Genomic DNA, 21912 nt, shown 5'->3' with positions numbered 1-21912 from the left:
ACTGCACACAACAGTTCAGGACAGGAAACAGACTGAAGAGAAATTTTGGTAGGCAGAATGTAATTACCCAAACTGGAATTTGGTGAGGACACTGGGGCTAAAACCTCTGTGCTTGCAAAGTGCCCTGTTTATTATCTCATTTGAAAGATGATAGCTGACAGTGTTGTATGAGTTCAGTGCATGCTGTTCTGACTCAGAGGGAGTTCTTTACCATCAGAATGCTTGAGTTTCCTAACATCAGATTAAGTTAGTGGATTCAATATTAAATTGGAAGGAAGCATGCCACCTACTGAATCACCAACAGTACCTCCTCTAGTATCTGACTTTACCTTTGAATGTCTCTATTCCTGTCATTGATTGGGCTTGATTCTGCTTAGTGTGTGAAGCAGGATGAAATTGTAGCTCAAGGTGACATAGCTACAGATTGCATTGTGTATATTTTAATTATTTTACAGTAACCAGGCAATGTTTTACTCTAGACAAGAGCAGTTAGATCTGTTCTTGATCAATATGTTTATAACTCTTTGGTTCACTTCTGAAGATATCATTCTTAATATGTTGTGATAAATTTGTTTTATTGCATCCCAATAACTACTCTGTTTGTTAAACCTTGGCACTGGAATTCATTTTTAATAAAATCCATTTCATTTCCATTTATTTTGTTAGCTTTTCATAATGGTTCAAGTAGTATTTTTTTTTTTCAAGGAAAGAAAGGTAATGAATTGAAAAGATTACTTTTTTGAAGGAAAAAATTAAATTGTTTAGAATGGGTTTTTTAAATTAAATTGAAACAACTTAAGTCCTTACTTCCCCTCACATCTCCCTTGGAAACTCCCTCCTTTACTATAACCTTGTGGTCTTGATGATATTCACAGAGAAGCTGATTTACTGAATAAAGAACTTCTTTAAGTTTTGAGTTTTGGAACATTACCAGTGTGTCTGAACCCAGGTTTCAAATTTTACTGGCATTTTGTTGGCAAACCAGTTTTTGGAGTCCCTTCTTATTTGAGTATGTTTCCTGACACCTTTGGCTGTGTGTTACTGTGTTTTTACATTCTGTCTCTTTTTAAAAAAAAAATAGTATATAAACATTTACAGAGAATTAATTATAAAATATCTGGTATAAAAGTAGAATAAATCTATAAAAAGAATTAATTTAAAAATATCTAGTATAAAAGTAGAATAAAGACACAAGAAAATTACCAATTGAAAATTCAGAAAGCACAAAAAATAAGTACCATTTTTATTGCCGAGGTACCAAAAGTAGCAATGTTATCCCTGTCCAGTCAGTGGGCCCAGTCCTCAAAACACTTCAAATGAAATGGTCACAACTGTGTGTAGCCACATTGACTTCATCCTCCTCACAATAGCACTATGTCTAGTAATAAGTGTTTACAGAATTGGGTCCTACGATTGACACTCTTGTTGCTAGCACAATTTTTTTTCCTCTGACAACTGTCCAAAGTGTGCGTAAATGTAAGACATTTGGTTTTCAACCTGTGGTCCCTGGACACCAGGGGTCTGCAGACTGTGTAAAGATTTCTAAAGGGGTCCGCACCTCCATTTGAGATTTTTTTAGGGGTCCACAAATGAAAAAGGGTTGAAAACTACTGCTGTAAAACAACCTTGTTAGCCCAATTTCATTCATAGCAGACAGAGGTCAGAAAAAATATGATGACCTTAATATGGTAGATTCTTCTTTGTACAATAAGTGTTTATAGCAAGGTAGGAAAAACTAGCATTGTAAAATTACAAGGCTTTTTGTAAATCTACAGAAGTCTGGAACACCTTCATCACTTTTTTTTTTTTTTTAAGAGGATGCAGGAAACTAATATCTGGAGACGTAAAAGAGACTATTGCTTTAAATGATCACGTTGTGTACTAGTACTAATATGGGAAAAGGCTGTTTTATGTGGAAGCTGTGCTTGGATTTCTGCTATAAAAGAGAAATTTACTGGCATATTGATGAGCTCTAACACATGTACTAATGACTGGTTGGGTAGAATGTCTCTGATTGTGTTGCAAGCACTGCACTAAAGAATCAACAATTTCAGGTAGTCTGCACTGTGTAGAAATAGATGGGTCTCGAAAAGTAGCTGGGATTAGAGGCCTTTTCTGTGTAATTACACTGAAAATAAAGGGTAATGGTACGTTTAAAAAATGTAGTGGAATATATTGTTAAAGATGACCTTTTTTTTTTTTTCCCAGTGGAAGGAGTTGTTAACTTGAAAACTGTTCTGCTCACAAAGATGCTTTTGTGTTCCCATAGATAAACTCATAATTTTATTAGTATATTTTGAATTTAGTTAGAAAAACAAATAGAAAGCCTACAATATGTAACAACTTGGGAATGGGATAAAGAATTCTTTAGCATGTTGTGAATGGCACACAGTACATAGGAGAAAACGGAGTGGATTTGTAGCAAAGAGACTGAATGATTTGACACACGTTAGCCTTGAGCCTGCATTTCCTGACTTTTGTGAGGTTTAAACTAGACCCATAGCTAGCTTTAGTGTGGATTTATTGGGGGAAGAGAGATTAAGTTTTTTTTAACTTAATTTAATTAAGTTGCTCAAACAATTTACTTACCTGGTGAATAATTTATTATTTTATTGTTTGAAAGGGGCAAAACCATCCCTCCTCTAAAATTTGTTATAGGACTTATTGTGAGTGTGCAACAAAATGATGTTATGCGGAATTCTACTATGGAGGGTATTTTTACAATTGTAAGAACTAAGAATTGGAATTGGAATGGAAATGTCAATAGAACTGTCATTTAGAATAACAGTCTTTTCAGTAATGCATTTTAAGATCTGACAACTTGTCTTCCAAGATGCTCCTGGGGAAAGCCTGAATTATAAAACCATAAATGGCACTATGTAGTAACGTCTGAGCATTTCTGTTACAGTGCATTAGGATCCTTGATTGACTTATCTTCTTTTATACGGTCCTATGGACCTTTGTAGCTATTGAAAATATTTTAAACTCTATCGAGAGGGAAGGCTTTGTTTCAGTACAGTTTATTCTTTAGAAAAGTATCCAGCTCAAACTCCCATTACCTAAATTAAGGAGATGGATTACACATCGGGTATCAGGCACTATAATGAAATATGTAAATATATCAATACATACACTGCTAATTTCCAGCAAGGATATAATGGACTATGGCTACGGTTAAGTAATAAAAATGGAACAGAGAGTTTGCAGGTCACCTCTTTGTCTGAAATATCATAGGAGACTTGGATCAAGTGGCATGTCCTTTTTTTCAGTTTGACTAAAAAATATTATCTCTTTGTTCTAATACTGTTTCCAATATTATGGCATTCTCTGTAAATGAAATCATAGTAACTATAATCAAGCAACTTGAAGGGTGTGATTTGTTTTTTTAAAATCCCTCCCTCTCCCCACCCAGAACAAAGACATTCAGAGTTAAGGGTAGAAGTCTGTCTCTAACCTATGCCCAGGTATTTCAACATCTGGAATGTAATGTTGCCTTTTGTAATACCTCTGCAATACTGTAACACAGCAGGGTGCATTAATGAGACTTTCAGCTTTAAACCCATAACATCAATGAAATGTATAGTTGTCAGGCTGTTAACATTATTCAAACATAGTTTTTGTGGTTTCAATTCCCATTTTATGTTGCTATATACACAAAAGCCATTGCATTGGCTAGCTGTGGGGACTGATGGTTCTTTGGCCCTGATATTTCTATGAACCATTTAAGTATTGTTTACTACTCTTGACAACATAGACTGTAAATTATGTTGTGAAAAATTATTAATGTGCTAGTATTTTACCATTTAATATTTCAGTTGCTTTAAACACCAGAAGTGCACAGATTAGTTTGTCAGGTACCGCAAAAAATTTGTGGTGGTAAAGAAAATTTGAAATGAAATTAAAGCATTTTTTCCCAGAATCATATAAATGCTTTTCTTTATCCCTACCTGTTGAGTAAATTTAGTTTGAATGGATCAATCTTCTAGATTCATCAGTGAGGTCTTCTGTCTTAATTCATTGTGCAACAATGAGAAACACAAGACTTTATGAAAACATTGAAATGAAAGGGAAAGTGAAATAAAAGAGGAAATGAAAGTATGAGATAACTTCATCATATTACATTATGCCATTGATGAACCCCCTTTTCCTCCTTCAATCTAATCGGTCACAAATATAATCATTTATTTCTTCAGTGGGAACGTCAATGGCTAAGAATGTAAATCCATCTACAATTGCTTCTTTCTAGTAAAGAAAATTCAAACAACTTTTCTTTTCCAGAAATGAAACAACCCCGCCCATCCCAAAAAAACCAACACAATTTATTAAGTTCAGAAGCACTTTATTATTGTCTTGGAGCTGTGTGGCAATGCCTCCAGGGCTATCTCAGATAGCAGAAATAAATCCGTCTGCCTCCAGTTGTCTCAGCCTAGGTATTAGCAACTTCCCCATGTTGTGTACCTCCTTACAGAATTTCCTCTTGGCCTAAACAGTACAATCTCACTGTTCTCAAACTCAGTCTTGTTAACTGTTGCCAAACCTCTAACAGTTCCATTCATATGTTCCCTTAATCATATCTCTTTGTTTTAGAGGTCTGTGTTTGGTTTCAGAACTAACTTTTTTCCTGCCCTGATTTTTTTCCCCCCATAGCTGTAATATGACTATCTATTGTTTGCCTGATATTTAAAGAACCTAGATCATATGAACAGAGAGGTGACAAACAAGTTTGTTTCAGCAAATTTGTAATCTGTCCTTAACCCCATTTCCAAATTTAAATTAATGTCCTTGTTGGAGTACCATGAATTCAGTATTGTAGCTGAAGTGATGTTAATGAGTACAAAGAACCTCTCTGGATTTTGCTACTGGCTCCCAACACAAGGAAAGGTGTATTTCAATATTAAAGATTGACTGTAGATAGGCAATCATAGTCTCAATAAGCAATTCGTAGTGTCCAAGAGAAACAATTCTCAAGCTGTATTTCATGTGAAATGGAAGTGGGACTGGCAAAGAGATCTTCTGGCTAGTGTTCTTTGAAAATGTTTCACATTGATTTCTGCAATAATGTGGAAAAAACATCTGTTGGACCTGTTAAATCTCCAGTCAGCTGTGGTTCAAGTATTTCTAATTAGTAAAGGTGTTTTATAGTCCAAACCTCTCTTTGGCCCTTAGAATAACCTACTCCTTTCATAGTCATGTGAGCAATTGAATCATTATGCAGAGATGTTCTGAGATTTCAGGAAGTGGTTACTTTTCTGTATTTTTGCTCTACTTCCTCTCCCTTATCTAGCCACAGCCATTAATAAAATTCCACATTACAAATTAAAAAGCGGGGGAGGAGGGGAAGCAGACGAATAGCTCCTTCAGTAGCTGTCTGCCATAACATTTATTCCCAGTAGGCAGCAGAGGGTGCACTTGTACTTATTAGTTCCTACTATACAGCGTCACTATCTTGGTTACAGGAGGACTTGGAAGTCCTTGAATCTTCTTCCTAAATTCAGAAGAAATAATTCTGAATGCCACTTACTCTTTTCTGATTAGTGTGGCACATACTGTGTAAGGCAAAACCACCTTTAATTTAAATGAACTACTCTTTATTTGCATTAAAAGTTAGCTTTTTCAGACTATAAATTATTTACTAGATTTATCTTGTACAGCCAAACAGTGGTAACGTCATGTGGATCTTTTTTGTCTGTTAAATAATTTATCTTTTCCACAAAACTTAAAATGAAATGAAGAAGGATCATAATACAGTTGAAATATGTTTAAAACAGTTCTCATAGTAAGATTTTTTTAAAGTTAATGTTGACTCATTTGGTGGCATTCAAGTATACTTTCTATGGATTCCCAGAGGAAAGTTAGTATTCTTTTAAGTGAAACTATTTTAACAGAAGAGCGCAAGCCTAAACCAAACTAGTGTTCTCTAGAGTTCTCAGAAGGTGTAGATTTATTTACTGTAGTTAAATCATAATTAGTTCTCAGGGGATAGTGTATCTTTTAAACTGCTTTATTGCCACCATATTGGTTTTCTAAATAATCAGAAACTGCTGCTGTTATATTGTAGAGTATGAACAAAAATTTGCTGTAAGTAGAAACAAATGTCTGGAATCGCTACTTGTCACTTATGGGAGATAGTGACACAAGTTAGAAGAAATAAGTACTTCTCTGAGAAATACTAAAGAAATACAGCCATCTGTGTTTTAAAAAGCACCTTAAATGAACTATGGTCATATCTTTTTTCCAGAATTACAGATGCAGTATTATTTCACGTGGTCATTTTTCAGTTAGCTTCTCTTTCTGGATTTTCCATTGCCCTTTTCACCTAATCATAAATTATAACTGAAAATGAATAAATGATGCTTTTAATTTGATGTAAAATATTAGCCTCTATTTAAATGTTGATGGTAGATTTTCATGAAAAAAGCTGACTGTTTTAGCTGACAGTCTTTTTCCTTAATTGGCAGGTTGATGTTCAATTTGCCTCAGGAAATGGATTTAATAGCGATTGCAGTTCGACAAACACAAGGGAAAGGTAAGTAGGTTTTCTTGCAACACTAACAGAAAGAAGATAGTTTATTGCATTTATTCAGTAATGTAGTTAATATAGATCATTTATAGTAGGGCTGTCAAGTGCTTTAAAAAATTTATTGTAATTAATCACACTGTTAAATAATAATAGAATACCTCTCAAATACAGGAACAAGGGGTTCTATTCCTGGTACTTTTTAATCCCAAAGGCCAAGGGCTGTCTACAGCCCGTTCTGGACATGCGAGACCTCAACAAGTACCTAAAGAAGCTGAAGTTCTGAATGGTCTCCCTGGCCTCTATTCTCCCATTCCTGGATCTGGGAGACTGGATGCTGCCCTTGACTTGAAGGGCGCATACTTCCACACAGCGATCTTTCAAGGATACAGATGCTTCCTCCAATTTATGGGGGGACCTGGCCACTACCAATTTACTGTCCTCCCGTCTGGCCTAGCAACAGCACCGAGGGTGTTCACCAAGTGCATGTCGGTGGTGGCAGCTTATCTCAGGTGCCGGGATATCCAGATCTACCCGTACCTCGACAAATGGCTGGTCAAAGGCAGCTCCAGGTCTCCGGTCCAAAAGGATGTCGTGGTGCTGCAAGCCACTATGCTCCCTGGACCTACTGGTAAACGACAAAAAGTCGACGATAGTTCCAGTGCAAAGGATAGAGTTCATCAGAGCGGAGCTCGACTCGACCTGTGCCAGAGCGTTCCTGCCATTTCAAAGGTTCCAGACATTGGCGGACCTCATCGCGGAGTCTCTGCATTCCCCCTGACTGCGGCCAGGGTTTGCCTGTGTCTGCTGGGCCACATGGCAGCTTGCACATACGTTGTCCGCCATGCCAGGCTCCGGATGCGGCCCCTGTAGCAATGGCTGACTATGGTCTTTTCCCAGTCCAGGGATCACCTGGAAAAGATTGTTACCACCCTCCCCGGTAATACTCACCTAGCTGCGTTGATGGACCGATCATGTGAAGGTCCTAGAGAGAGTTCCGTTCGACAACCCCCCTCACTCCATCGAGTTGGTGTTGGACGCCTCGGACCTTGGCTGCGGTGCACGCCTCAGAGATCTCCAGACCCAGAGTATGTGGTCCCCGGAGAAGATGACGCTATAAATGTCAAAGAACTCAGAACAGTCCTCTGGGCATGTGGGGTCTTCCTACCTCACCTGTTGGGCAAGGTAGTGAGAGTTCTGACAGACAACACAGTCTCAATGTTCTACATCAACAGACAAGGAGGAGCGCGCTCGTCGGCTTTCTGTCAGGAGGCGCTCCGTCTCTGGAACTTCTGCATCAACCACGAGATCCACCTGGAGGCTTGTCATCTCCCTGGCATCAAGAATACACTAGTGGATCACCTCAGCAGGGCCGTCTCCTCTCCCCATGAGTGGTCACTCCACCAGGAGGTAGCCTATGTGATTTTCCAGAGGTGGGGAACTCCCCAGATGGACCTCTTCGCCACCAGGCAAAACAGAAAATGTCATCGATTTTGGTCTGGGCAAGGACTCCCTTTCCGATGCCTTCCTCCTGTCGTGGTCAGGGAGCCTGATGTACACATTCCCTCTGATTCCACTCATCAGCAAGATCCTGGCAAACATCAAGAGAGACAGGGCGCAAGTTATCATGATCATCCCTGCGTGGCCTCGCTAGCACTGGTTTGGCATGCTCATGAACCTGACAGCGGCCCCTCCCTGATCCCTGCCCAACTGACCAGACCTGCTGTCACAGGACCACGGTCGGCTCTTATACCCCAACCTCACGTCCCTCCACCTCTCGGGGTGGATGCTGCGTGGCTGAACCCGGACGAGCGGATCTGTTCGGAGGGGGTCCAGCAGGTCCTCCTGGGAAGTAGGAAGCCCTCAACCAGACAGATTTACCTGGCCAAGTGGACAATTTCCCACTGGGTGTCCGAGCATGGCATCTCTCCCTCACATTCTTCCATACAATCTGTCTTAGACTACCTGCTTCATTTGCGGAACCAAGGCCTGGCACACTCTTCTATTAGAGTGCATCTCGTGGCCATCTCTGCTTTTCATCCGCCGATCCAAGGCCAGACAGTGTTTTCTCATGACATGAATGTCAGATTCTTGAGAGGTCTCAATAGACTCTTCCTGCAGGTACGGGCCCCTGTCCCGCAGTGGGATCTTAACTTGGTCCTTTCTAGGCTCACGGTCCTTTGACCTGCTGGACTGCTGCCCCCTTCCCACCTGTCATGGAAGGTTGCTTTCCCGGTGGCGGTGACATCAGCGAGACGAGTCTCTGAGATTAAAGCCGTGACTTCAGAACCACAGTACATGGTCTTCTACAAAGACAAGGTTCAGCTGCGGCCCCACCAGGCCTCCTCCACCTTCCATCTGAACCAGGACATCTTTCTTCTGGTGTTCTGTCCCAAACCACACAAAATCAATGAGGAGAGGCGTCTTTTTTTTTTTCTCTTAAATTAATGGAGATATCCTATTTCCTAGAACTGGAAGGGACCTTGAAAGGTCATCGAGTCCAGCCCCCTGCCTTCACTAGCAGGACCAAGTACTGATTTTGCCCCAGATCCCTAGGTGGCTCCCTCAAGAATTGAACTCACAACCCTGGGTTTAGCAGGCCAATGCTCAAACCACTGAGCTATCCCCCTCCCCCCCCCCAGTCTTCATGCACTGGACGTCCGGAGAGCCTTGGCTTTTTACCTGGAATGTACCAAGCCTTTCCGTAAATCAACTCAGCTCTTCATCACTACAGCGGATTGGATGAAGGGCCTTTCGGCGTCCTTGCAGAGAATTTCCAATTGGATCACTGTTACAACCTGGTGGGGGTTCTACCGCCACCGATTGTCAGAGCCCACTCGACTAGAGCCCAGGTGTCCTCAGCGGTCTTTCTAGCGCAAGTCCCTATCCAGGACATCTGTAGAGCCGCGATGTGGTCCTCTATTCACATGTTCACGGTGCATTATGCCATCACTCAGCAGACCAGAGATGATGCTGGGTTCAGCAGCACTGTGTTGCAATCTACATGTCCGTGAACTCCTACCCACCTCCGATGGTGCTGCTTGGGAGTCACTTAGTTTGGAATGGACATGAGCAAGCACTCGAAAAAGAAGACAGTTACCTGTTCTGTAACTAATGTTCTTCGAGATGTGTTGCTCATGTTATTCCACGACCTGCCCTCTTTCCCCACTGTTGTAGTTTACAGCAAGAAGGAACTGAAGGTGGGGGGAACTGGCGCCACCCCTTATACTGTGCCATGCAGGCGCCACTCCAGAGGGCACCAGAGCCAGTCCCCCATGGATACTGCTGAGGGAAAAACTTCCGACACCGGTGCATGTGGTGAGCACACACACCTAATATGGAATGGACATGAGCAACACATCTCGAAAAACACCAGTTACGGAACAGGTAACTGTCTTTTTTTTTTTTTTTTTTGCAGTTATGTAACAACAAAAAATCTACATTTGTAAGTTGCACTTTTACGATAAAGAGATTGCCCTACAGTACTTTGAGGTGAACTGAAAAATACTATTTCTATTGTTTATCATTTTTACAGTGAAAATATTTGTAATCAAAAATAATATAAAGTGAGCAGTGTGCACTTCGTATTGTGTTGTAATTGAAATCAATATATTTGAAAATGTAGAAAAACATCCAAAAATATTTAATAAATTTCAATTGGTATTCTATTGTTTAACAGTGCGATTAAAACTACAATTAATCACAATACATTTTTTAAATCATGGTTAATTTTTTTGAGTTAATCGTGTGAGTTAACTGCAATTAATCGACAGCTCTAATTTATAGACACAGTAAAAATATTTTTGGAGAGCTCAGGGGGTTGATAATCAGACAGCAGTTTTTTCCTAGGGTTACCATATTTTGTGCCTCCAAATGGAGGACACTCCACGGGGCCCCGGCCCCACCCACGCCCACGCCCCAACTCCACCCCCTCCCCAAAGTCTCTGCCCCCTCCCCTGCTTCCCGCGAACATTTGATTCGTGGGAAGCCTGAAGCAGGTAAGGGGGGTGTGGGGGGAGGAGGCGCGGCCCAGGCTGGCCCCCCCGGCGGCTCCAGCCTGGGTCGGCTCGGGCCCTGGGGTCCCCGGCAGCCCGGCACAACCCCCAGCCGCCCGGCACCACCGGCCCCTGGCGGCCCGGCGCACCCCCCGGCCGCCCGGCAGCGCCGGCGGCCCGGCGCACCCGCTGGCCGCCCGGCATTGCCTGTCCCCAGCCGCCCGGCGCACCCCCCGGCGGCCCGGTGCACCCCCCGGCCGCCCGGCGCCGCTGGCCCCCGGCGGCCCGGCGCACGCCCCGGCCGCCCAGCACTGCCGGCCCCCGGCGGCCCGGCGCACCTCCCAGCCGCCCGGCATTGCCGGTCCCCGGCGGCCCGGCGCACCCCCTGGCCGCCTGGCACCGCCGGCCCCCGGCGGCCCGGCGCACCCCCCGGCTGCCCGGCACCGCCGGCCCCAGGCCAGCCCCTGGCCCAGCGGCGCCGGATTTTCCCGGACATGTTCAGCTTTTGGCATTTCCCCCCGGACGGGGATTTGAGTCCCAAAAAGCCGGACATGTCTGGGGAAATCCGGACGTATGGTAACCCTATTTTTTCCCCTTTTACTCTTATTAATCTGAATCCAACCCAACTTAGAAATGACCAAAAGTAGTTATCTCATGGATGTTTAGTGGCTTACATAGAATGAATTGGTGGCATTGTTTTAATTCCTACTGAAAAGTCTTCCATATCACACAAACTGCCATCACCACAGTTGGCACTGAACCAAACCAGAACCAAAACTCCCATTGACTTCATTGCAGCAGGACTGGGCCTTGAATTGGCATGGAGCAGTGGTTCTCAACCTGCAGCCCACAGGTCACTTGCAGACCAATCAGCACACAGCTGTGGCTCATGTGACATCCTCAGGGTCATACAGGGAGCATGTATATTGTGTGCATGCGACCCATATAACACACAGAATGCTACAAATGCGGCCCTCAATGGTAAATAGTTTGAGAACTACGAGCATGGAGTCTGTTCTGTGGATAGATAGAAGGCTTCAATCTCCAGGAACGTTTCACAAGTACTTTTTTATTTAAAAACAAACATAAGTAGTTCATAAAAACATATGATCTACAAGATACCAAGGAATTGTGGGCAACATATTGTGTGCAACGCTTTTGATTTCTCTATAAAGTTTCTATAAACATGATTACCTGAACACACATTCACAAAACCAATACTTTAAAAATAGCTATAAAATTGAATATAGTTTTTCTTTGAAATAAGCTGGAACAGTTTTAGAGCCCTCCTTGTAGATTTTTTTTTCAAGAGAATGCTATTTTTGAATAAACTAATTCTTATGCTGCTGCTTTCTACATTAACTAGTATGAACTTTGTAAAAACAAAACAAATAACCCTCACAATTTCTCTGTCTTACATGTTTGTTTATTCAGTGTTGTGGATTTTTTTCAGGTCGTGGTGGAAATGTCTGGCTCAGTCCTGTGGGATGTGCTCTATCAACATTACATGTTTCCATTCCTTTGTGTTCCCAGCTGGGACAGAGAATTCCTTTTATTCAGCACCTGGTGTCCCTGGCTGTGGTGGAGTCCGTGAGATCAGTACCTGGATATCAGGTATCTAATTTTAATTCATTTTAATATTCCTATTATTTTCACATTTCATTGAGTTCAGTCTTTAACCTGACCTTCATAACTAGGTTGTGTCATTGAAGCCATAGATCAGTGATACTCGGACTGAGGCTCACAAGCTGCAAGTGACTCTTTAATGTGTCTACTATGGCTCTTTGCAGCACATTATATTAAAACACTGCGTGATTTAATTATTAACCAATCGGGATGCTTTTGCTATGTTATTAACCAAAAATAATACTTGGTCAGTCCTTTTTCTGTGAGAATATAAATATATATATATATATATATATAAAAATAAAAATGTTAAAAACTAAATATTTCCTGTCATACCATTTAAATATGAATACATAGTACCATAGTAAATGAAACAATAAGTTCACACTACTGTGCCTCTTTTGGGTAATGTTGATCCCTAAGTTGTCTCCTGAACTGCTGCGGTATGAGTATCACTGCCAATGAGTTTAGCTCTTCAGTAATACTGGATTGTATAATTGCTGTGTGATTAAAAGAATGGATGGATTTAGCCTTCCGATTTATTTGTATATGTTTTTAATAGATGTGGTGCTTGCAAAGTGAGTGCCTGCTATTAGGGCCGGCTCTACTGTTCTTGCCTCCCCAAGCAGTGCGCTGAATTGCCGTCGCGGACAGCGGGGGCAGTCCGTGCGTCGTTAGGGCGGCATGCGCACTTCCGCAGCGGCAGCAATTTGGCGGCAGCTTCTCGGACGGCAATTTGGCGTGTTGCTTGGGAGCAAAAACACATGGACTGCCGCCCCTTGCAGATTGCCGCCCCAAGCACCTGCTTGGAAGTCTGGTGCCTGGAGCCGGCCCTGCCTGCTATTGATTAGATTGAGTCTAGCAAACTCATTTCACTTATAATCTAATGAGCATTTGAGCTTCAGATTCCAACAGTGAAGATGGATTTACCCTTTACTTTGTCTAAATGTTGGATTCATTTGTTTTGGTTATGAAAGTGTTGAGGAAAAGTGAGAAGAAAAACAGAATAAAACTGATAAATGCTTTTTTTTGTTGGTGCATTTCAGAGGCAACTTGTCCCCTTTTAAAGGATTTTTTCCAACTCTTTTTGAAGGTTGAAAACTGATTTTTAAAGAAAAAGTTAAGAGTATTGCTCTCAGGAGGGAATCAAATGTCCTGTCATCAGTGTTCAAATGAAGAACCAATCTTCTTCATCACCTCATATATCTCTTTTTTTAATGTTACCATATTCTAATATTTGCTAACTATAAAACTTTGGTATTTTACAGAAGTAGTTAACTGAAGCACATGTTTCCTATATTACTCAAAATGAATGTCTTATACACATTTACACACGAACTTTATTATAGTGGCACCCAGTAGCTTTGCTGTAGTTTAGGGTCTGTCAGCCCTTCTATTAAAACCTCCTAACTTCAGCACTTCATAACTTGACTGTAAAAATTGCTCCAGACTGAAATTTGCAATACAAAACCTTTGGCTGGGGAGGTCAATATTTTTAACTATTGAAAATAAAAGGGGGAGAAGGGTTACTTTTTTAAAGTGTGAGTTGAAAAGCAAAAATAGACATAGTTTAAGAATCTTCTTACTTCTGCACCTCTCTTCATACTGTGGCATATATAGCGGCTACTTTTCAATGAATTATTTTTTTTAAAAAATTAGTCCATTCAGGAGTAGCAACTTGATTGACATAATAGATGATGATATTAACACAGAAGGAATAATTGTGTCAATAACACACACAGTTGAGTCTACCGGTTATACATTTATATTTTTAGAATAGCTTGTTCTGACCATAAAGAAGTTGAGTTTATCTTGAAAGAAACACACTCCACCCCCTAAGAATGAATTAACTACATAATTGGAGCTATTAAATTCCATCATGTCAGTGATCACTAAATTAAGAGGAATCACTAAATATACTTTGACAGTTCGTCATCATCCTGAACTCAGTGGAAGAAAGGATTTCTGTACTCCGTTTGAGATTTTTTTAAAGAAAGGAAATTAAACACAGACAAGAGATTAAAACAATGTTAAGAGTCTGACTCAAATCCATGAAAGCAAGGAAATTCAAAGTTAAATCTGAAACTCTATTCTTAAATTGCCCCATTGGACGTAGGGTAATGCAAGGCTCTCCACATGGTGGATGAACATATATGCCATATAAGCTTCAGTAGCTAGGAACAATGGGTTAAGTTATGGATGAGGTTTCAGTCTTAGTTCTACATTTCCATACCTTTTTGCATAAGTCAGACCTTTATTATTACTTTAACATACTTTTTATGTTGTTTTATTATGCTCAAATTCCATTCCAGAATTTTTGTACAAAAGTATCAAATGTACGTGTCTCAGTTGATCAGTCAGTCATTTTTAGGGCTGTGTCTTTAGTGTTCACAGTTCTAAATGGCCAGCAGTTCAAGCTACTCTCCACAGTTCTGGATTCTCAGTGGGAAAATCTGACAATTCAATTCAGTTTCATTTGCAGATGACAGTGCTCTGAATACAAACAAACCTTATGTACTAGATATTTTCTACTGTCCCTGACTCAGAACAGTATTTAGGAGCCAGTACATAACTTTCAAATAAAAATAACATGTGTCACCACTACATGTAACCTGCTAAATCAGTGCAAAATAATGCATTGTATTTTATATTTTGACAGTAAATCCTTTGGAAACAATGGTAGTTATGCAGCAGCTCATCTTGCCTCATTATATTCCAACAAAAAACTCATGTCACCACTATAGTTCATCTTGAAAACTAGTACTATTGTAGAAATATCTGCTGTTCTCCATATCCAGCAGTTAGTTCCTTAGCAGTACAAATGTCTGTGGTCTATTGGCTTGTCTACATGGGAAGTTAGTGCAGAACAGGCTGGGGTGTGAATTTAAAGCATAATTGCTATGTTGCCCTAGCTCACCACATGGCACTCTTATTCTGGACTAAGAGTGCCTTTGTGTGGTTAAATTTAATGTACTTTAAAGTGGAGTTAGTGTGAAATAGCTATTGCGCTTTAAATTCACACCCTAACTTATTCCACACTAACTTCCCCGTGTAGACAAGCTAGCGATGTGTATTTTTCGAACTCCTGAGTCTGTTACAGTTCAGAGAGTAATGACCTGCACAGGATGCCTTGAGAAGATCTGTTAATCCTGACATACTGAATGGCTTAGCTGTGGCATGCTTTGAAAACTGTATGTCCCAAGAATCTTCTGTAAATCTGCACTGAAATGTGAATAGTCAAGTGCTTGTGGTAATGAATATGAACTATGTTTTCTTACAATTCCTTATGATACCAGAATAAGTTAGCATTTCCTGTACAGATATGCAGAGACATCTGTGTAATGGAATCCTCACTGGCCTTTAAATCTGTCAGGAAAGTAGACATAGACCCAGGTGCAGTTTTCACACATCCTGTAAAAGGATTTCATAATCTACAAAAGGAGAGGGTGTAACCAGATTCTTGTAGTCATGGAGCACCTCCCATGATTTGCCTCTTGGGATCCAGTCATATGCAGTTTTTTAAGCTCCAGGAAGCACATTTGCTTTCTTTTTACATTTAAGTAGCTGGTGCAAAGTTTAATTCAGTTCTGGGGCTTTAACAAAAACTTCTTTATTGCAATGGAATGGTGTCATATGATGCAGTTTGTGTTTCCAATACCATGGTATAGATTGAACATAGCTGCATAAAATGTGAATATTTTTAGGACTATTTACATAGTTAATTGTGAACTGGAATTTTCTCCTGACTGCTAAATTTCATTCCTGATCTTCAAGATGTCATTGCCTCCCTGTCTGACTTCTGCAAGAACCTTGGGATATATTTGTTCTGTTCATTGTGGGCAGTTCTAGGCGTGTTTAGCAAAGTTGATTGTCTTTCTTTAATAGATCATTTCTATCCTGAAACAGATTTTTATGGCGAATAAAGAAATTCAACCAAGTTATTCGTAGACTAATAGATCGAAGGGCTAGAAAGGACTATTGTGATCATGTAGTCTGACCTATATAACACAAGCCAAGGAATTTCTCCAGAATAATTCCTTTTGAACTTTAGTTTCTTTGCTTAAAAAATCCAATCTAGATTTCAAAATTGCCAGTTATAGACAATCCCTGTAACTCTTGGTAAATTGTTCCAATTGTTAATTACCTATTGTCTGTGATTTTGAGATTTTTAGGGAAGACCTCTGCCAAGTCACTTTGAAGTCCCTATTTTTGATTATGTATAGTTCCTGTAAGCCATTAGTATCTACTGTATAGCTTATTACTAAATAACTACTCTCAATTGTCTGTGATTGCTGCCAACCTTCATAATAAACCACCATGAAACTTGCAGATTCCCCTACAGATATTTACTTTCTTTGGGGTTGAGGAGTAAGCCTCAAGAATGGGAAAGAGTTTTTCAAGGTGAAAATACCAACTTTCTCATTGATATTTGGATTTTTGGCAGTCATGAGTTTCCATCTTAATGTTGTTATACTTACTAGAGTTCCTCAAATGTGTGCTTAGTTATAAAAACTCAAATTCAAAATATAGTTCTGTGTCTGACTCATTGTTCTGTAAATGATTTTGATCTACTTTAATTAAGAAAGAACTAAATTATCATGTTCCAAGGTAGCAGAGAGGGATGGCATTTGCAGAACTACTGAGTGATGGCAGAGTCTTTATAAAAGAACAGCATTATATGGTTATATACATATACATTTATTTCTTTAGGATATTGACCTGCGAGTGAAGTGGCCAAATGATATTTACTACAGTGACCTCATGAAGCTTGGTGGGGTTCTGGTAAATTCTACACTTATGGGAGACACATTTCACATACTTATTGGTAAGTGTCTAAATTATTTTCAGGCTTGTCAGGCCATTTTTTCTAAAGCTATTTAATTATTCTTAATGTCCTATACGAGTTCAAACTACGAGAACAAGAGCAAATGAGAAGTGGGTATGCTAGTATGCAAACCATGATATTCACAAAACACAAAAAATAGATGTCTTCTGTGATCTATAACATTCCATATGGCTGGCCGGGAGAAGCTAAACACAAGCATCAGGACTGATATAGTAGATTTTGAAGAATTAAAAATAACAGGATGAAAGTTTTCTTTCACATTGAGTCACAAAGGTAGGGTACCATGGAGAAAAGTTTACTATATTTTTAATGTTTTTTCCTATCTGATAAGCACGCTTTGTCTTTTCCCTTCTCCATGAAGTGAGGAATAGAATAGATCTGTCATGTGCTCAGGAGCAAACTCTGTGCTCTGTAGGGAGTTCCAGAATGTCCTGCCTCCTCAAAGCAATTCTTTATCTTTTGATAAGTCTAAAAACTGGATTTGTCAAGGAACTTCTATGTAGAAGGTTAAGACAAGGAGATGATTATTATTGTTTAGTATTGGTACATAGCACAACATATGTGCACAGTATTTTACAGAGCAAATGAAGACATGGTTCCTACCCAGATGGCTTAAAGATCTAAACAAGTTACACAGTTTAAGTCAAAAACAACGAGGAGTCCTTGTGGCATAATTTATTTGGGCATAAGCTTTCGTGGGCTATAACCCACTTCATGCATCTGATGAAGTAGGTTATAGCCCACGAAAGCTTATGCCCAAATAAATGCGTTAGTCTGTAAGGTGCCACAAGGACTCCTCATTGTTTTTGCTGATACAGACTAACATGGCTACCCCTCTGAAACAGTTTAAGTCAGTCATTCCTTTTCTCTTCAACTTAGTTGCAGCCATTGAATCTTCTGTTGAACTCATACCTTTGAAAGGCAATTTTCTTTTTTAATGAACTTAAGAGAATGGAAGGTGCTATGAGACAGTTTTGAAGCCTTCTGTCTTTTAGAGCATTTGGTCCTTCCATATGTTTTTTCCTGAGCCATTCTAACCCAAGGGTAATACCTACAAAAGAATTTATCGTCTAAAGACAAGAAGGTAAAACACATCTTAAAAATAAACAAAAATCACCTTTTTTGTAGCAATTACTTCTCTTGACTCATTACATTTCAGCGTTAGACATGGAGCTGCTAAATAAATGCACCAAAAAATTCAGATTCAAATTGGAACTTATTCATTCTATCCTCTCAGTCATCTCCAGTGCAGACTTCATGACAAAAGTAGGTCTGGAAAGAGGGTACACATTAGAACCTCAGTTTTATGAACTAATTGGTGATTAAGGAGTTCAACAAATCCAAAAATTCATAAAATTGGAAATCTGAAAATGACAGTAAATTCTGTTCATAAGTTAATTTATCAGTTGTCAGTGATAGTGTACGTAACGAATGGTGGCAAATGACGGTAATGTGCCCGATTTGTCTTGGAGAGAACTGCTTCTCTTCCTTGCCACAGAATCTCTCATTTTTTTCAGATCTATACAGCCACTTGAATGTTGGCTGAAGGCATGTTCAATGGCAAAAAAATTGTTAATATAACCAGTTGTTCATAAGGTCAGTGTTCATAAAATCAGAGTTCTGTTGTATTTTCATTTACTAATCAGACCCTCTAAATTGGAAGTTCCTGAGATTTCTGTACCAGTTGTCTTCACTACCAACAGAAGATTCTTTTCTGTCTGACTACCCCTCTCCCTCCTTTCCTCCAAGGAATATGTGATCTAGTAACAGTATTGAGTGTATTGGTGACAGCATTTAGAGTACAGAGTAATCTACCCATTCTTGCATTAGTAGCATGGTGAAATTCCTACAACTCAATGTGCAAAATGTGCCATCCGTTTTCTACAGACACATGGCTTCATTGTAAACCAAGTTGAATGATCTAATCAAATTAAACTTATTCAATATGTGTGGGGTGGTAATAAATACCAAGAGCCAACAAAGTCTGTATATCAGGACAAAGTATCAGAGTGGTAGGCGTGTTAGTCTGTATCCAAAAAAACAATGAGGAGTCTGGTGGCACCTTAAAGACTAACATTTATTTGGGCATAAGCTTTTGTGGGTTAAAAAAAACCCAATTCTTCAGATGCATGGAGTGAAAATTACAGATACAGTCATAAATATATATTGGCACATGAAGAGAAGGGAGTTACCTTACGAAACACGGTTACCCCTCTAATAATCTAAACCTTCTAACCCTAGTTATGCGTGGAGAGGGAGGGAGGGCTCTTTCTCCTGTTTTCTGAAAGTCCCATTGAGAATCTAGCCCAAAAACCTTTTGGTTGAAAAGTTTCAGAGTAACAGCCGTGTTAGTCTGTATCCGCAAAAAGAAGAACAGGAGTACTTGTGGCACCTTTGTTAGTCTCTAAGGTGCCACAAGTACTCCTGTTCTTCTTTTGGTTGAAACTATTCCACAAATTCGTATCAAATTCACAGGCAGCCTTGGAACCACTAAAACTGCATTTTTCAGCTAATAAAACAACTGATACTTTGATACTAGGGTTAGAAGGATGAGATTATAAGAGAGGTAGCCGTGTTTTATAAGGTCACTCCCTTCTCTTCATGTATCTGTAATTTTCACTCCGTGCATCTGAAGAAGTGGGTTTTTTACCCACAAAAGTTTATGCCCAAATAACTCTGTTAACCTTTAAGGTACCACTGGACTCCTCGTTGTTTTTTGTATCAGGACAAAGATCCTCTCTGCCAGGATAGCCAGCTGAATTTAAGTGTCCGTCTCAGAAGCATAAAAGGCCAAAGACAAACTCTTTAACTAATTGGCATTACCAGGTTTTCTAACCATGACTGGTCACTCATTTCATATATCATACATTGGGGGAGGGATAGCTCAGTGGTTTGAGCATTGGCCTGCTAAACCCAGGGCTGTGAGTTCAATCCTTGAGGGGGCCACGTAGGGATCTGGGGCAAAATCAGTCCTTGGTCCTGCTAGTGAAGGCAGCAGGGGGCTGGACTCTATGACCTTGTAAGGTCCCTTCCAGTTCTAGGAGATGGGATATCTCCATTAATTTCATTTTATTTAGATTTCTAAGGCTTCAGTCTGATCCTCTGCTCACATGTTTGTCAGGCTCTGCAAGACAGGTGATGTCTTGAAACTGATAGTACATTAGTAGCTAGGGTCTGTATTCATATGTACTATGTTTGAGTGCAAATAGCTGTGTTTGAGTTGCTTACTTCTTAGCGTATTTTGTTAATTTTTCTCATTTTCTTGTTAGATAATCCACTTCTCCCTACTTCCAGTGGTATTGATATATTTTGCTGGATATTACTGTAGATCTTTCTTTTGTGTGCATATTCTAGTTATTTAAAAAAGAAAAAAAGTAATTTAGTTCCTGAAGAGAACCTTCTCTCTCCTGGTAATTCTGAGTGAATTAATTCCATGTTTTCATGATCTCATCAAGTTTATAAAATAATGTAACCTACTGCTTCCTACGGAAGAAGCCAGTTTACTATTGAGCATGAGTGACAAGTCTGGCCTAACTGCACAGGGAAAGGAAAATCCACATTATATGGGGGGAAGGAGGGAATAAATAGTTAATACAAGATTTTCTTACATCTCTTAAAGCCTGTTTGAGGAGGCTGCAAGAAAGGTCCCCAAGAGCCATATAATAACAATGGCTTTTTGCCAACATTATCCTAGCTGGAGAGATCTCAGTGAGAAACTTGAGGCTTCAAAAGGATATTATGGCAAGACAGCTTAAACTATCTGGAGTCTAACCCTGAAAGTATGACTCTTCAGGGCTTTTCCCAGGAAGCCAATTGCTGACTTATGAGCTGAGGAAAAAAGGCTTATTTTTCAGAATGTGAAATGAGTTAACTGTAGTAAATAGAAGAGACTCTTAGTCACATTCTAGGCTGCTAGATTCATAGTGTGGTTAATCGTCTGCTTTCAGATAGTTTGGTAGCTGGCTGTCAATACCACAATTTAAGGGATTTTCAGTTTTTTATTGGCAATCTAGACAGCACAGCTAGCACTTTCCTTATTCCTAAATCTTCACTTTAGTCACAAGTTAGGAGTTTGGTAGGATGGCATTTTCTTGATGGGACTGTATTGGGGCTATTTGAACTGGCATTTATTGGCAGAAAGGAGTTTAAAGGAGGATGTGGACATAAATGTTAACTAGGCTCTGAGTGTAATTAGCTGCATACATGCATTTGGGAATGCAAAAGATTGATGAAAAACGGTACAATGGTGGGAAAATCCTTTAAGAAAACCTTTAGAAAGCTTTGCACCAAATGATTGAAGAAAGTGCAAATGCATTTATTATATGATAAGAAATAGTCAACATTTCCTACTGTGCACTCTTGATTTTTCTTCCTCAGGCTATGGATTTAATGTGAATAATAGCAATCCCACCATATGCATCAATGATCTCATCATGGAGTACAATAAGAAAAATATGACAAAACTAAGGTCCTTAACAGTAGACTACCTGATTGCTAGGAGTGTAACTGTGCTGGAAAGACTGATAGACATATTTCAGGAAAAAGGACCTGATGGAGTTCTTCCCTTATATTATAAATACTGGATACATGCGTAAGTATAGCTGTCTCTTCTATTCAACTTTTCCTAAACTTTCCCTTTAGAGAATTAGGAATAACTCATAGATGTCATGCCTTGCACTGTGAATGTTCCACTAGATTGCCTTTTCAAGCAGTAGTGACTTAGTTGGGTTTTACGTAAGAGCATATTTTCAGTATTTATATTGGTGTTAGAATAGCATAGATCAAAATTTTAATGTATTGGCATTTATTACAAAACTTTGCTAGGGATCTTGCATGTACCATCTCATGAAACAATGAGAATATTTAGGGTTTTATAGCTATTTGTTTTGCTTAAAAATTGTGCTGTACTAATTTATCAAAAATTATGT

At 39.7% G+C, this 21912-nt stretch overlaps 1 protein-coding gene across 1 annotated transcript in view; it reads left to right on the top strand.

The window, feature by feature from the left end:
* The window catches only part of HLCS (holocarboxylase synthetase), a 206696-nt gene that overhangs the window by 178810 nt on the left and 5974 nt on the right, over window positions 1-21912 (top strand). Inside the window, exons 7-10 of the mRNA XM_054048908.1 lie at window positions 6459-6526; window positions 11966-12126; window positions 16849-16963; window positions 21362-21575. Of these exons, the coding sequence (XP_053904883.1) occupies window positions 6459-6526; window positions 11966-12126; window positions 16849-16963; window positions 21362-21575 (558 nt within the window). The remainder of the gene's footprint in view (window positions 1-6458; window positions 6527-11965; window positions 12127-16848; window positions 16964-21361; window positions 21576-21912) is intronic.

This window comes from Malaclemys terrapin, chromosome 1, assembly GCF_027887155.1.
Source record: "Malaclemys terrapin pileata isolate rMalTer1 chromosome 1, rMalTer1.hap1, whole genome shotgun sequence".
In the NCBI taxonomy this organism is placed as follows: Eukaryota; Metazoa; Chordata; order Testudines; family Emydidae; genus Malaclemys; species Malaclemys terrapin.
The sequence above is the reverse complement of the archived record's forward strand: the minus strand, read 5'-3'. Positions and strand labels throughout refer to the sequence as shown.